At 41.7% G+C, this 12432-nt stretch overlaps 1 protein-coding gene across 1 annotated transcript in view; it reads left to right on the plus strand.

Moving 5' to 3' along the window:
- LOC145344986 (protein eva-1 homolog A-like) overlaps positions 1-12432 on the plus strand; it is a 293555-nt gene that overhangs the window by 149225 nt on the left and 131898 nt on the right. The window contains exon 4 of the mRNA XM_080192415.1: positions 977-1129. Coding sequence (XP_080048541.1) covers positions 977-1129 — 153 coding nt within the window. The remainder of the gene's footprint in view (positions 1-976; positions 1130-12432) is intronic.

Consider the following 12432-nt stretch of genomic DNA (forward strand, 5'->3'; position numbering starts at 1 on the left):
CCTTCCTCCTCCTCCCAGCAGCCCCCTTTTGTCCCTGACCCTTAGATTTAGCCAGTCTAGGGGCACCCTCTCTCCCCCTGATGAGCCTAGGGAGGTCTTGCTGCAGCTGTATAAGGCATTGGTGAGGCCGCAACTGGAGTACTGTGTGCATTTTTGGGCGCCGCACCTGCGCAAAGATATTTTGGCCTTGGAGGGAGTGCAGAGGAGGTTTACTAGGCTGATACCGGAGTTGAGGGGGTTGAGCTATGAGGAGAGGCTGAATAAACTGGGCTTGTACTCGTTAGAGTTTAGAAGAATGAGGGGAGATCTCATTGAGACGTATAAGATGATGAATGGGATGGATAGGATAGAGGTGGAAAGACTCTTCCCACTCAAAAAAGACAGTAGGACTAGGGGGCACAGCCTCAAGATAAAAGGGGGGGCGGTTTAGAACGGAGTTGAGGAGGAACTTCTTCACTCAAAGGGTGGTGAATCTCTGGAATTCTCTGCCCGTTGAAGTGGTGGAGGCTGCCTCGCTAAATATTTTTAAGACGCGGGTTGATGGGTTTTTGATAGGAGAGGGGATTAAGGGTTATGGGGAGAGGGCGGGAAAGTGGAACTGAGCAGCGACAGATCAGCCATGATCTTATTGAATGGCGGGGCAGGCTCGAAGGGCTGGATGGCCTACTCCTGCTCCTATTTCTTATGTTCTTATGTTCTTATAAATATACTTAACATTTAATAGTTAGGTGCTAATGTAATGTTCCTTCCTCCAATTCCTTTCTGTTGAAGATGATAAAATATCCTCAAGTTCAACAGCTAAGGACAACCAAGGGAACGTGATAATTTAATCAGTCTTGATTAATCACGAACTTTAGCATTTAATATGATGGTTGAAATAAGTTTAATTTTCAGTTTCCAGAAACAGGGTAAAATGTGGAATTCTGATTTGGTTGGCTAAAAGGAGAACTTAACAAGTCATTTTACATAATTACAGATGAATACAAGAGTAAAGTGGCTTGTGAAGATGACAAACTACGACTGAACTGTAAACGAAGTATGGTGATAGCCATCTACTCTGCCATCTTTGGCAGATCACAAGAGGGAAGCTTGGAATGTCCTTTCCAGAACGTTGGAGCTCCAGCAATAGGTAAGTATGATGTATTGTCAAAGCTAAGAATTGACCAAATACAAATATATCAATGAGAATTGTTTAAGCAATTGGTATATACAGGCAAAATGGAAGGAGTGTTGCTTTTTTAACTCCAACTGTATATTCTTGTATTCATTCCAATGAATAAACTATTAAAATGTACTTTTTTCATTAGTGGAATGTGAATTCAGTTCTCCTGATTATTCAGCAAGTAGCGAAGCTTCATAGATTGGGAAGGTGCAGTTCGCAGATCTCAGCTGAATGTCTAATAGAGCTCAGTGATCGAAAGTTAGCAAGGGAAAAATTGGCCATGTATCTTTTCCAGTTCATTAACCAGTGAAGATCTGCTGGATGTGCACATGTATGGATATTGGGTGAGGACAACCCCAGGCTCAGCTGCAAACTAAGGCTAGAAAGGTAAGACAGCTTTCGAGAGAAATAGAGACGAGGATAACTGATACATCGTGCTTTCATATTGGGACAGGTGGAAATGTCATGCCAAGGATGGTTAACTTATCTAGAACATTTAAAGCAAACGTTAAGGTTAGCTATGTGTTGTGGAGTTTTGCTCAATTTAACTACTTGTCAATAATTTCACAAATATTTATTCTCTTTCTATCTTACTGAGCTTTTTCTTGTAATTTTTTAGAAGTCTTTTTAAATTCCTACAGCTCTTTTCTGCCAAGGTCCAATCTGCCTGTATGTTTAATCAAGGTCTTCATTTCTTCACTCCTTCATTGCATATTCAGTGTTACCTTGCACACTTCCTCTGTTTTGACTCTCCCTTCAAAGTTGTAGATGACAGCTGATCTTTCAAGCGTAAAACTGGAATAAGTTTGAGAGAGGAGTGTGATGCTGTGAGGAAGCCAGAGAGGAAGGTAAAGAGAGCTCAGGAAATAATACCAGAGGCTGTGTAGTCAAAAGTAGAAGAACGTTAGAGGTTGGGTAAACGGGAAAATAAGACTATGGATAGAAAGTGGGGCAGGGGGAAAGTAGAATAGTCAATAAGTGGTGGGAGGTGAAGTGGGGTTAGAATAGACAAAGAAGCATTAGAGCTGGAAAAAATAGGGAAGATAGACAACGGGTAGGATTATTCACACCAGGTTGGAAGGTTGCTGGATATTGGTTGAGGCGTGCGACTGCAAGTTGGGGTTAGAAACCAGGGAGTGAGAAGGGAGGCAGGACTGTGTGTGGCTGGGTTGGGGGGGGGGGGGGGGGGGGTGTGTGGGGAGGTGCAGGGTTGTAGCTGACCTTCGAGGATGAGAAAAGTGAGCAACAATGGAGGAAGGAAATAATATTACCTTATTTTCTGTAAAGTGCTATAATAAATGTGCTTTCCATAGTTGGATTGCTGTTTTTAAAAAATTTAAGTATGATGTATAGATAAATGCAGAGCATATTGTGTAATATTTATTGACATTGTATAATACATGGATTATAATACATAGATTTAAAAATACATGTAAAATGTTACAACATTTCAAAAGTACATGCAGTTCAACAAATAAAGCAGCTCAGGTTATCGTACGGTGATCAGAGTGGTGGGTAGTTGGGTTTCTAGTAGGTTATGACTGCAGTGGCTAAATGATAATTGGAACAGTGGTAGAAAGGCCAGGAAAGTTAGGTTTAATGTCAAAAAGTGGAAAGGATCCAGAACCACTTTGAACAGCTGAACATGAGCAAATTTTAATTCTTATGTCCAATTAGCAATACCAGTATGGCTGACTCATGGAAGGGTGATGCTTTGATGGTTGAACTGCTCCACAGTGACATCTAGCGGACAGAGCCTGCAGCTATATAATATATACCAAGCTGTTTTTAACCATAAACTCTCACTATGAAAATGTCAGCTCTTGTGTGACAGCAGGGATAAACGAGTATGCGTGAGACAACCATATCTTTAGCACTGAAGGTAACTATTACAGTGCCACCTAGAGGTATAGCAGGAACTGCAGACACTGGTGATGGGATTTTTGATATGACCATTATTGATGAGTTTTCAATGAGTCAAATAACGAAGGATGCAGCAACAGCCTATTGTTTGTGCAGCATGTGCCCCCGTATCAAATTTTAGAATAGCACAATTTGTTATTTTGATTAATTTTCCAAAGTTACTGGGCGCAATCTTCCTAAAAGTGTCATAAAAGTCTGAAAACTGTTTTTCAACGAGCTACCCCAGCCAATCTTCCGACGCTCTCAATTTTTTTGGCAGTTGGGAGATTTGCGCTAGTGGGGGGAGCAGACCTTAAACTGGCCAAGGAAGCCAGATGTAGAGCTCTTGAGCGCCATTGCAGAGGTGCCCCGATCTCCAAGTGCACCGGGAGATTTGCTGCCACCACTCGTTCCCCACATGGACATTACCCCACACCTCCCCAACTTCAGTGCAGTATTAACTCCCCCCATGGCAACACAGGTCGCTGGCATCAGGACATTGGCAGCCTCCTGATAAGTTCCTTTCATGACTCCCTCTGTGGCCCAACCTCTCCGCAGCCCCCTCACACACACTCCCTTTGCTTTTCACGCCTCCTGCACCCCCCCCTCCTTTGCCAATCGCACCTCTGCAGAATATCCCCTGCCGATTGCCCTCACCACCCTAGAGAGTTCCCCCCAACCCCCCATGCCGATCACTGCTTCTGCAGACCTCCCCATGATATCTGCTCCCCTAACCCCTCCAATCCCTTCTCGACTGATCGACCAGTGCAGCAGGCTAGAAAGATCGTGACCAATGTTTACTTATCAGATTATATCAAGATGTTTTTGAAGCAAATTATTAGTTTGTATCACTCATAGCTTATTGCAGCTTATTATTTAATGTTAAACTGATTGGTACTAATCTTATTTCAATGTTCATAGTGAACAATGAAAGATGCCAGTAAACAATCAAACCTTTGTTAACCTTTTCATTACAGAATAATGGAAATTGCTGTAAACTAACTGACTGAACATTCCTGGGCCACATACACAATTATAAGTTTATAAGTACGATTAAATTCATTTTCATTTTTACTGATTTGAACTGATGGATTTGCATATCATTCCGTGAACATTGCATTAATTCAAGCGTTAGAAAGTATCTTTAATTATCATGGGAGGGGTAGGCTTTGACAAGGTATTAAATCATACTTTTTTTAACAGTAGACTGATTATTTCACAACAGAAATAAAATTACCCTGGTTTACATGATCTCTTTAAATACAGAAAAGCAACAAATGAACACATATTTCCTGTTGCAATGTAAGCAGGCTTCAACATCTGTGATATTCAGTTACAGCTTTACAACTTCTACTGCAGTTCTGTTGCACAGCTGCCTTGTCTGAAAGAATAATATTTTTTCAGCCGAATTACTTCTATTTGTGTTAATCAAATCCCAGTGTTTGTTAACCAAAATGAATTTTTACAACGAACACAAACTATTGTTCCTAACACAAATGATAAAAAGAAATCAGGAATGGAGTAAACAGATATCCACAAAATGCAAACAATGTTGAACTATTTTAAAACATAAAGTAGCCTTGTCTGAAAATACACCTTCAATTTTAATACTATCCAGTTGAAAATTCGTATTAGCATACTTCTTAAGTACTTAGATAACTTCAGGTTTGATAATCTAGTGTTGCTATTTTCAGGAGTGAAATGTAATGTCATAACTTAGCACAGCTCCTTCTCTTTCTGCAATTAAAATGACTGGTACAATCTGTTGTGAAGACCAAGCATGTTCATGAACTCAACTAAAAGAAATGCACTCACTTCACTGCAGATATGTGGGAACTAGATGGATTATTATGTACAATGTTATGGTGAGCTGTGATGCTTCCCCTGGTACATTGCCAAGAACCTAACGAATAATAGGAAACAGTGATGTCTCTGTGTATGGTATTAGAAATAGTTTTCTTGGGCATAGCTTAAAGCAGTTTTATTTTCACTCTTAGCTGTTTCACAGAGAAAGATAATAATGACTCAGATTTGTGTAAGAAGTCTCCTTCACATTAGACCTGAGGTCATGAAAGCAGTATTGTATATTGTTTAAAAAAAATGATGTTGGAGTAACTGGACCTGATCATTTGCTCAAAATGTGAAAGACTCTTGTAATTAATCATTTCTACAGAAAAAAAAGCTACTAACGGCTCTTTCACTGGTGAAAGTAAGAGAGCTGACTCTGAGATAGAACTGAAAGAACATGCTTTTAGTGCAAACCACTACAGCTGGTTGGAGGTTATCATGAGCTGAAACTTTCAGGTTAAAGAGTTATGCAACGAGATCAGGATCCCGGTGATATTCAATGGAATTGTCCAACTCCAGCATTTCAATTTGATTGTCCTTAGTGGAAATCTGCTACTGCTTGCAGCAGAACATAATCGCATTAGAAGCTTCTAAAACTGCAACAGACCCGAAAGAATATTGGCCCACTTGTTTTTATATATAATGATCAAGGCCCATTGTGCTTCTAAAACTGAAGAGTAGACAAGAAAATAAAATAAGAAACTGTGGCTTGGTGATGTCAAGTTTGGGTTGTAGGAACTTGTGGAATGCAGGAGGGATGGAAAACAAATGTTTGACTGATCTAAAACAGAGCAGAGAATTCCAGTATTTTACAATGAATTAGAGTCTGACTTCAACTGACTCGGGATTGTCTTTGATTTCTGTTGTGGCATTTTGGGCCTCCTTAGTGTGGCTCCTTTCTTCTGCATTCAGGTTTCCATAACACAAATAGGAATGGAAGTGCAATTCAAATTAATTAATGTAATGAAGTAGGATTATGCGGTTGTTTTTTATTGAAAGATACTTGAAATACCCTGGTATCATTACAACAGGTGGACAAGTGAAGCAGCAAAAAGTTATGGGCAGTATTCATTCACACTCCTGATTTGTGCCTTGTAGATGGTGGACAGGTTTTGGGGAGTCAGGAGGTGAGTTACTTGCTGCAGGATTCCTAGCCTCTGATCTGTTCTTGTAGCCACAGTATTAATATGAGTAGTCCAGTTTAGTTTCTCTGGTCAATCCCCCAGAGTGTTGATAGTGTGGCATTCAGGGATGGTAATTCCATTGAATGTCAAGGGCCATGATTAGATTCTGTCTTGTTGGAGATGACTATTGCCTGGCACTTGTGTGGCACGAATGTTACTTGCCACTTGTGAGCCCAAGCCTTGATATTATGCTGGCCTTGCTGCATTTAAACATGGGCTGCTTCAGTATCTGAGGAGTTGTGAATAGTGCTGAACATTGTGCAGTCATAAGTGAACGTCCTGACTTCTGACCTTGTGATAGAAAGAAGGTCATTGATGCAGCAGCGGAAGGTAGTTGGGCCTAGGATACATCCTGAGGAACTCCTGCAGTGATGTGATGGAGCTCAGAGGGAGGGAGAAAGAGGAAAGGGCAAAGGCCAGATGGACAGAGGCAAGATGGTGGTGCATGAGTGTGGCAGATCTTTACTGATGCAAGAAGATGATGCAGGCATCTTGCTGCAGTAAAGGAGACACAGACTTATGTTGCCAATCGCATATATAGACAAAGAATTAGTTATCCTTAAATGTCAGAGACACATTGCCGGAGGAGGTAGACTCTCTAAAGACACATTGATCTCTCTCTATGAGATTCTGGCAGGGTAGTTGGCTTCAAACTGCATGAGTGATCACCCAATGCCAATAGCCAGCAAGATGACTGTTGTGCTGAATTTGTCACCGGGTCCTTTCAGTGACTTTATATAGCTTGCTGCATATCACTGCATTAAGATCTGAAGGACAGGTCATTATGTTTGTTGCATTTTCAGTGGACCACCACAGTCAACTTGAACGAGCCAGAGACTTTGTGGCAATTGCTGCTTTCCCCAGGACTCGGGGAGCAGCAGATTACACTCACACCACCATAAAGGTCCTGCAGGTAGGAAAGGCTCTCAGGTATATGCAAGGTACTTGGGCAGCAGCCACTAATTCTACATTCTTTGGACCTCCCAGGTGCCAGATATGTTTAATAGATCTGTTGCCCTGGATGATTAGCTTCTGGGTGACAAGGGTTACCCTCTGTACAGCTGAAGTATTGAGGGCACTGCCACATTAGAAGACTTTTGATGACTGGCAGGAGGACCTTCTGTCACCATGGCAATTAGTCTGTGCCAATGCTGGAGGGGCGAAGGGCTGCTGCTCATTGTCTGCCACAAGGACTGACTGATTCTCCTGGCCTTCCTGTCGGTTCCCAGGAGCTTAGTGCCCATGCTGCCCCTCCCACTGTTGCTGTGCCTCTAGATGCCTGAGCTCACAGCCAGGCTGATAGTGCACATACCCTGCAGTTTATCCCCCAAGACAGTTATCAGTCTACCTATGAAGGAAGCTTGGTTCTCTGATTGTGGTGCAAGTGAACAGTAAGGACACCCTCACAGTCTGGGCCAGAGTGTGCAGCTCCTTCAAATCTCGGCATGCCTCATACTGGATATACAGCATCTGCTGCCTCGCAAAAACTCCAGAGATTCATCATTTTAAATGGTCTCAGTCTCTGGATCACCCCAGAAACTCCTCCAACTGCCCGAGGTCTGCTTCACCACATTGTCTGGCAGCTGTGAATCTGAAGAACCCTCACCAGATTGTTTAGTTTATTTATTAGTGTCAAAAGTAGGCTGATATTAACATTGCAATGAAGTTACTGTGAAAATTGCCTTGTTGCCACACTCCAGTGCCTGTTCAGGTACACTGAGGCAGAAATTAGCATGCCTAATGCACTAACCAGCACGTCTTTTAGACTGTGGGAGGAAATGGAGCGCCTGGAGGAAACCCACGCAGACACAGGGAGAATGTGCAAACTCCATACAGACAGTGACCCATGTCAGGAATTGAACCTGGATCCCTGGCGCCATGAGGCAGCAGTTCCAAACAACATGGTAGTACAATGTTTGGAACTGCTGCCTCATGTTAATCTCTGCTAAGGTGCCAATATCTGAACTGGTGCTTCATGGGGGAGAGTGTGTGATGCTGGACCTCCCACAGCTTTTCTTCCTCCTTGGAGTCCATTCCTTGAAGTCAGCAGAAGAAGGTTCACTTGCACAGGACACACAGAAGAAAATGCATGCGTTTGTCTTTCATGGGGTGTGAAAGGTCACAGTATTCAACATTAATAGCACTGTATGGATTGCTATATGACATCCTTACAGGCATTAAACCAAACTTTCCTTGAAGTGAGTGTGACCTTGTTGTGATGTTTACTTTCAGGTATTTAAATTTCAGCAAGTCTCCGAGCTGTGTGAGGAATGAGTGCACAATCTCTGCACAATGCTTGGCAGCTAACATGCTATGTACCTTCCACAAGTCTAAGACCCAAACTTCCCCTCCTCACCTTGATTCCACAAGGACACCTTCACAGAGGCATTGGGGCCACAAGTAGCATCACCATGCTGTGTCCCAGACTTCAGAGGTACTCACAATACTCGAGCACCATTGAGCCTTCTATGTACAATAATGCACCGAGTGAAGACTTACCCTTGCGAATCTCAAAAGATAATTGAGTCACTTCCTCAGTTCTGATGCACCACACCAACACTGCTGATTTCTACAGCCACCTCTATCCAGGCAGATCAGGTGATTGAGAGGCCGCCTCTTCCCACTGGCATCAGGACCTCTCACCTGGGCATTCACAGCCCAGAGGATGGCTTGAAGGGAGTCACCATTGAAACACGGGATTTCTTCCCTCTCCCTTCACTCCATACTCTTGGCCATCAGTGGAGGAAAGCATGTTAGGATCAATCACCTGCTGAATATTCAGATCTCAGTAGTATGTAGTTGATCAGAATGCATGCCTCCCGCATTCCCTGCTGGATACATTTCATTCTAAGCCTCTGCAGAATTTTTAACACCATTCAGATTAATAATACTTTAGACAGAAATCAAAACCTTCCTTCCGATTTTGTACAACGGGAACTGTAAGGTGCCAGATGCCCCTTTAAATTGGTGACAATGACTTCCTTCTGGGTCACAGCCTGTACCTTTGGCCAGCAGCCCTCCATCTCCAGTTGGGCTGGGGAACAATAACTCTGTGACTTTGCCGCTGAAGCCGGCAAAGTAGGTGCCCTGTAGTCATCGATTAGGTGACTGCTGTTGTTTTAATGTGCACTACGATGGCAAAGGAGGGGTCAGCAATCCACCCGCTGAAACATGCTGTAATACGCAGCTCAGTGCTTCAGGTTGGTGATCTGAGGAATCAGTTTAATTTATTTTTGTTTAAAAATTTTGCTTAGCCTAAAACACAGAAAAGTTGCAGTCCATGAATGATGATTATAGCAATGACTTATTGCTCCATTATGTGGATGAGTGACCTGTAAAAGGCCATTTTCTGAAAACAGACTATCATCTGGAATTAATACAACATAATTCACCGTGATAGGACTGTGGATTTTGTGGTTCAATACCACCGGCTGTTTTGTCAGTAAACATTACAATCTCATGGTTAACAACTACTACGAAGCAAAGAAAATATACCGTAATTATCGTTTGTTCCAGTAATATTGCTCGAGGGTCCAGGTGCAGTGTAATCCATTTTTATTTATATTTTGGATGTGCATTAGGGTGGGCGAAGTGAGGGGGCGGGTGGATGCAGAGCAAATTCGCCAGCACTGATGCACATGCTTACGCATGTACAATGTTTTCAAGTAATGATTTCCAAGCTTGGTTCTGGTTGCTGTATCATTTTCAATTTCTGTGGATGGGCCATAAGTGTAGAAGTTGGTAAAAGTAATTAATTGGCAGCTAACATGAGTGGCTTGAATTGTACAGTCTGCCAGTGACCAAACAAAGGTGGCAGCCTCTGTTTCTGCTGGCAATATTTATATTGCTACTGAACCAAGAAGTGGATTGCTCCTTAGGTACGTCCAAGAAGCTCTTAGGGAAACAGCATTGATTAAAGCCTTGATTACCTTATTGCAATCCTGCTGAAGTCAGGACTCTTGTGATAGAGATAAGTGGCAAATATTGAGATTACACTGGTGCAATAATAAATCTTTTCACGCAGTAGCTTCTTCCAGGAATTCCTGGGAATCGATGGAATGCCACCAGATAATAAGTTACTTTCAGATATTTATGGAGTCACCAGCTGCGATTCTCTGCACCAAAATTCACATTTAATTTGTTTCCAGAATCATTTCACTGAAAATGGCCATCCTGCACCACAGTTATTTATTTCCCTGAATCTACTCATGTACCTAGTGTTGTTAAGTTATACAGGAGGTAGTTTGCACATGGAATGCTCTACTTAAATCTATTGTTGAAGCAGGGTCCATAACTCCGTTTAAAGGGGATATAGATAGATGGTTGAAAAATAGGAATATTCAAGGCCTTGAGATTGAGCAGTTGAGATTAGAATTGATAAATTATGTGGAGAACACAAAGTTAATGGACTGATAGCAAATGTAGGTACTCGTTTCCTCATCGAAAAAGGCAGAGATTAGCATCAGGTATCATTTCCAGCTTTAGGTCTGATAGTAAGATCAGAGTCATTAAATTCTGACTGGAATATTATTTGTCACAATCAGTGGCAAATGCTAGACAAATGGTTGAAACCATTGGACAACTGGACCAAGAATAAGTTAAATGTTTTGTTGGAAGCTAGTGTTCATTTTCCAAGTGCACAAATGCTCTTTTGTTGCTCAAACCAATGGCTTAGTCTAGTTACAAAGAAAACAGTATTGCTTTCTGAATACAGGATTAAAGTTTCTTAGTTGCACTGCTGAAGTGTATCTGGTTTTCTAGATTTGTTTATTTTGCTCACATTTCTGAAGATACTGTTGAAGAATTAGCTTAAACTCTGTGAAGCCTTGCTATTACTGAGTGAAGAAAGCCAGAATCCATGATTGATTAGATAAGGAAACTTCTTTGATAAATAAGGTGTTATAGATCTCTGGGAAAATTGAAAGATATTCATCTGCACTGGCCACTATAGGAGTACAATTTACTATAAGTGCACACTTTACTGTCTTGTATGTGGTATTTTAAAATTTCTATTAGGAAACTTAAGACTATAAGACATAATTTAGATTAGTGGTTCTACACCCCTGCAATCAAAGGTAATATTCTAGAAGTCATGACAGGCTATAATTCAGTAAATTCAGTGCAGATTGCAGAAGAGGGAGTCTGTGGGCCTCCAAACATAAAGGCTGAAAAGTATAGCATTGGCTACTAACTATACAATGCTTTTATTTGTACCTGAAGTCATTTTACGACATGTCCAAATCCTTTTACAACTGCCTACTCATCCTTTCATGAAAGTAATCAGCTCCTTGAATTTACTGGACAAAGCAAACAGTTTTGATCCTTGTAGCCATTTCTGTATTATTTCAAAATCCCCTCTTTAATATATCTGATTGCTGCTTTCTTCAGCTCTGGTATTGGTACCAATATTCTTTCCTTAGGATGTGTTGCCAGTACTGATGCTACTTCCTTCTGAAGTGGTGTCAACACTCATGTTACCACTTTCAGTTCTGATACCTGCATTGGTGCAATGTTCTGATTTGATTTCAGTTCTGATGCTGCCTCCTTGAGTTATGTCATTGGCACTAGAGTTGCCTCCTTCAAGTCTGATGGTTTTTCCCCATAACATTTATGAAAGAAAGACTTACATTTATATCGCCCCTTTCACAGTCTCTAGACATTCCACACTTCTTTCAAGCCAATGTACTTTTGAGGTATAGTCATTATTTAATGTAGTAACCAGTACAAGAAATACAGCAACCAATTTGTGCACGGCAGGGCTCACAATCAACAATGTGACAATGATGATATATTTCACTGGCGTTGTTTGAAATAAATATTGATCATGCTCCAGGGAGTACCCTCTGCTTTTCGTTAGAATAGAGCTGTGAGACCTTTAACATGCACTTGAGAGGACTGATTTCAGTTTAGTGGTTTATCTGAAGACACCAACTTTGACAGTGAAATGCTCACTGAGTGCTATAGTGTTACCTTCGATTCTGAACAATCTTTTGATTCAGAATTGAAGGTTAAAGTTCACATTGGCCTGGATTTTACTGACAGTTGCTCACAAAGGGTTAACAGCCCTTGAATGGAGACTTCCAGTCATCAGGAGCCAGATTTTCATCCTTGGACCGGAGCTGGGCTAGCTGACCCAGGAGAAAAGTGCAGAGGCAGCTCCAGGAGCTGCTAATTGTGGAGGCAGGCTGTTTAAAAAGTCCCCCTTGGTGCTGTGAGACTTTGTCCCAGTGAAAACAAATCACCAATGTTCTCCAGTCCTCATCACTCACATCATCCTCACCCTCCAAACAGTCTCCATGCCCAATTCATGCTGCCTTTTTCCCCCATCCACACTCT

The sequence above is a fragment of the Carcharhinus amblyrhynchos genome, chromosome 7 (assembly GCF_965287045.1).
Source record: "Carcharhinus amblyrhynchos chromosome 7, sCarAmb.v2.hapA, whole genome shotgun sequence".
Classification (NCBI taxonomy): Eukaryota; Metazoa; Chordata; class Chondrichthyes; order Carcharhiniformes; family Carcharhinidae; genus Carcharhinus; species Carcharhinus amblyrhynchos.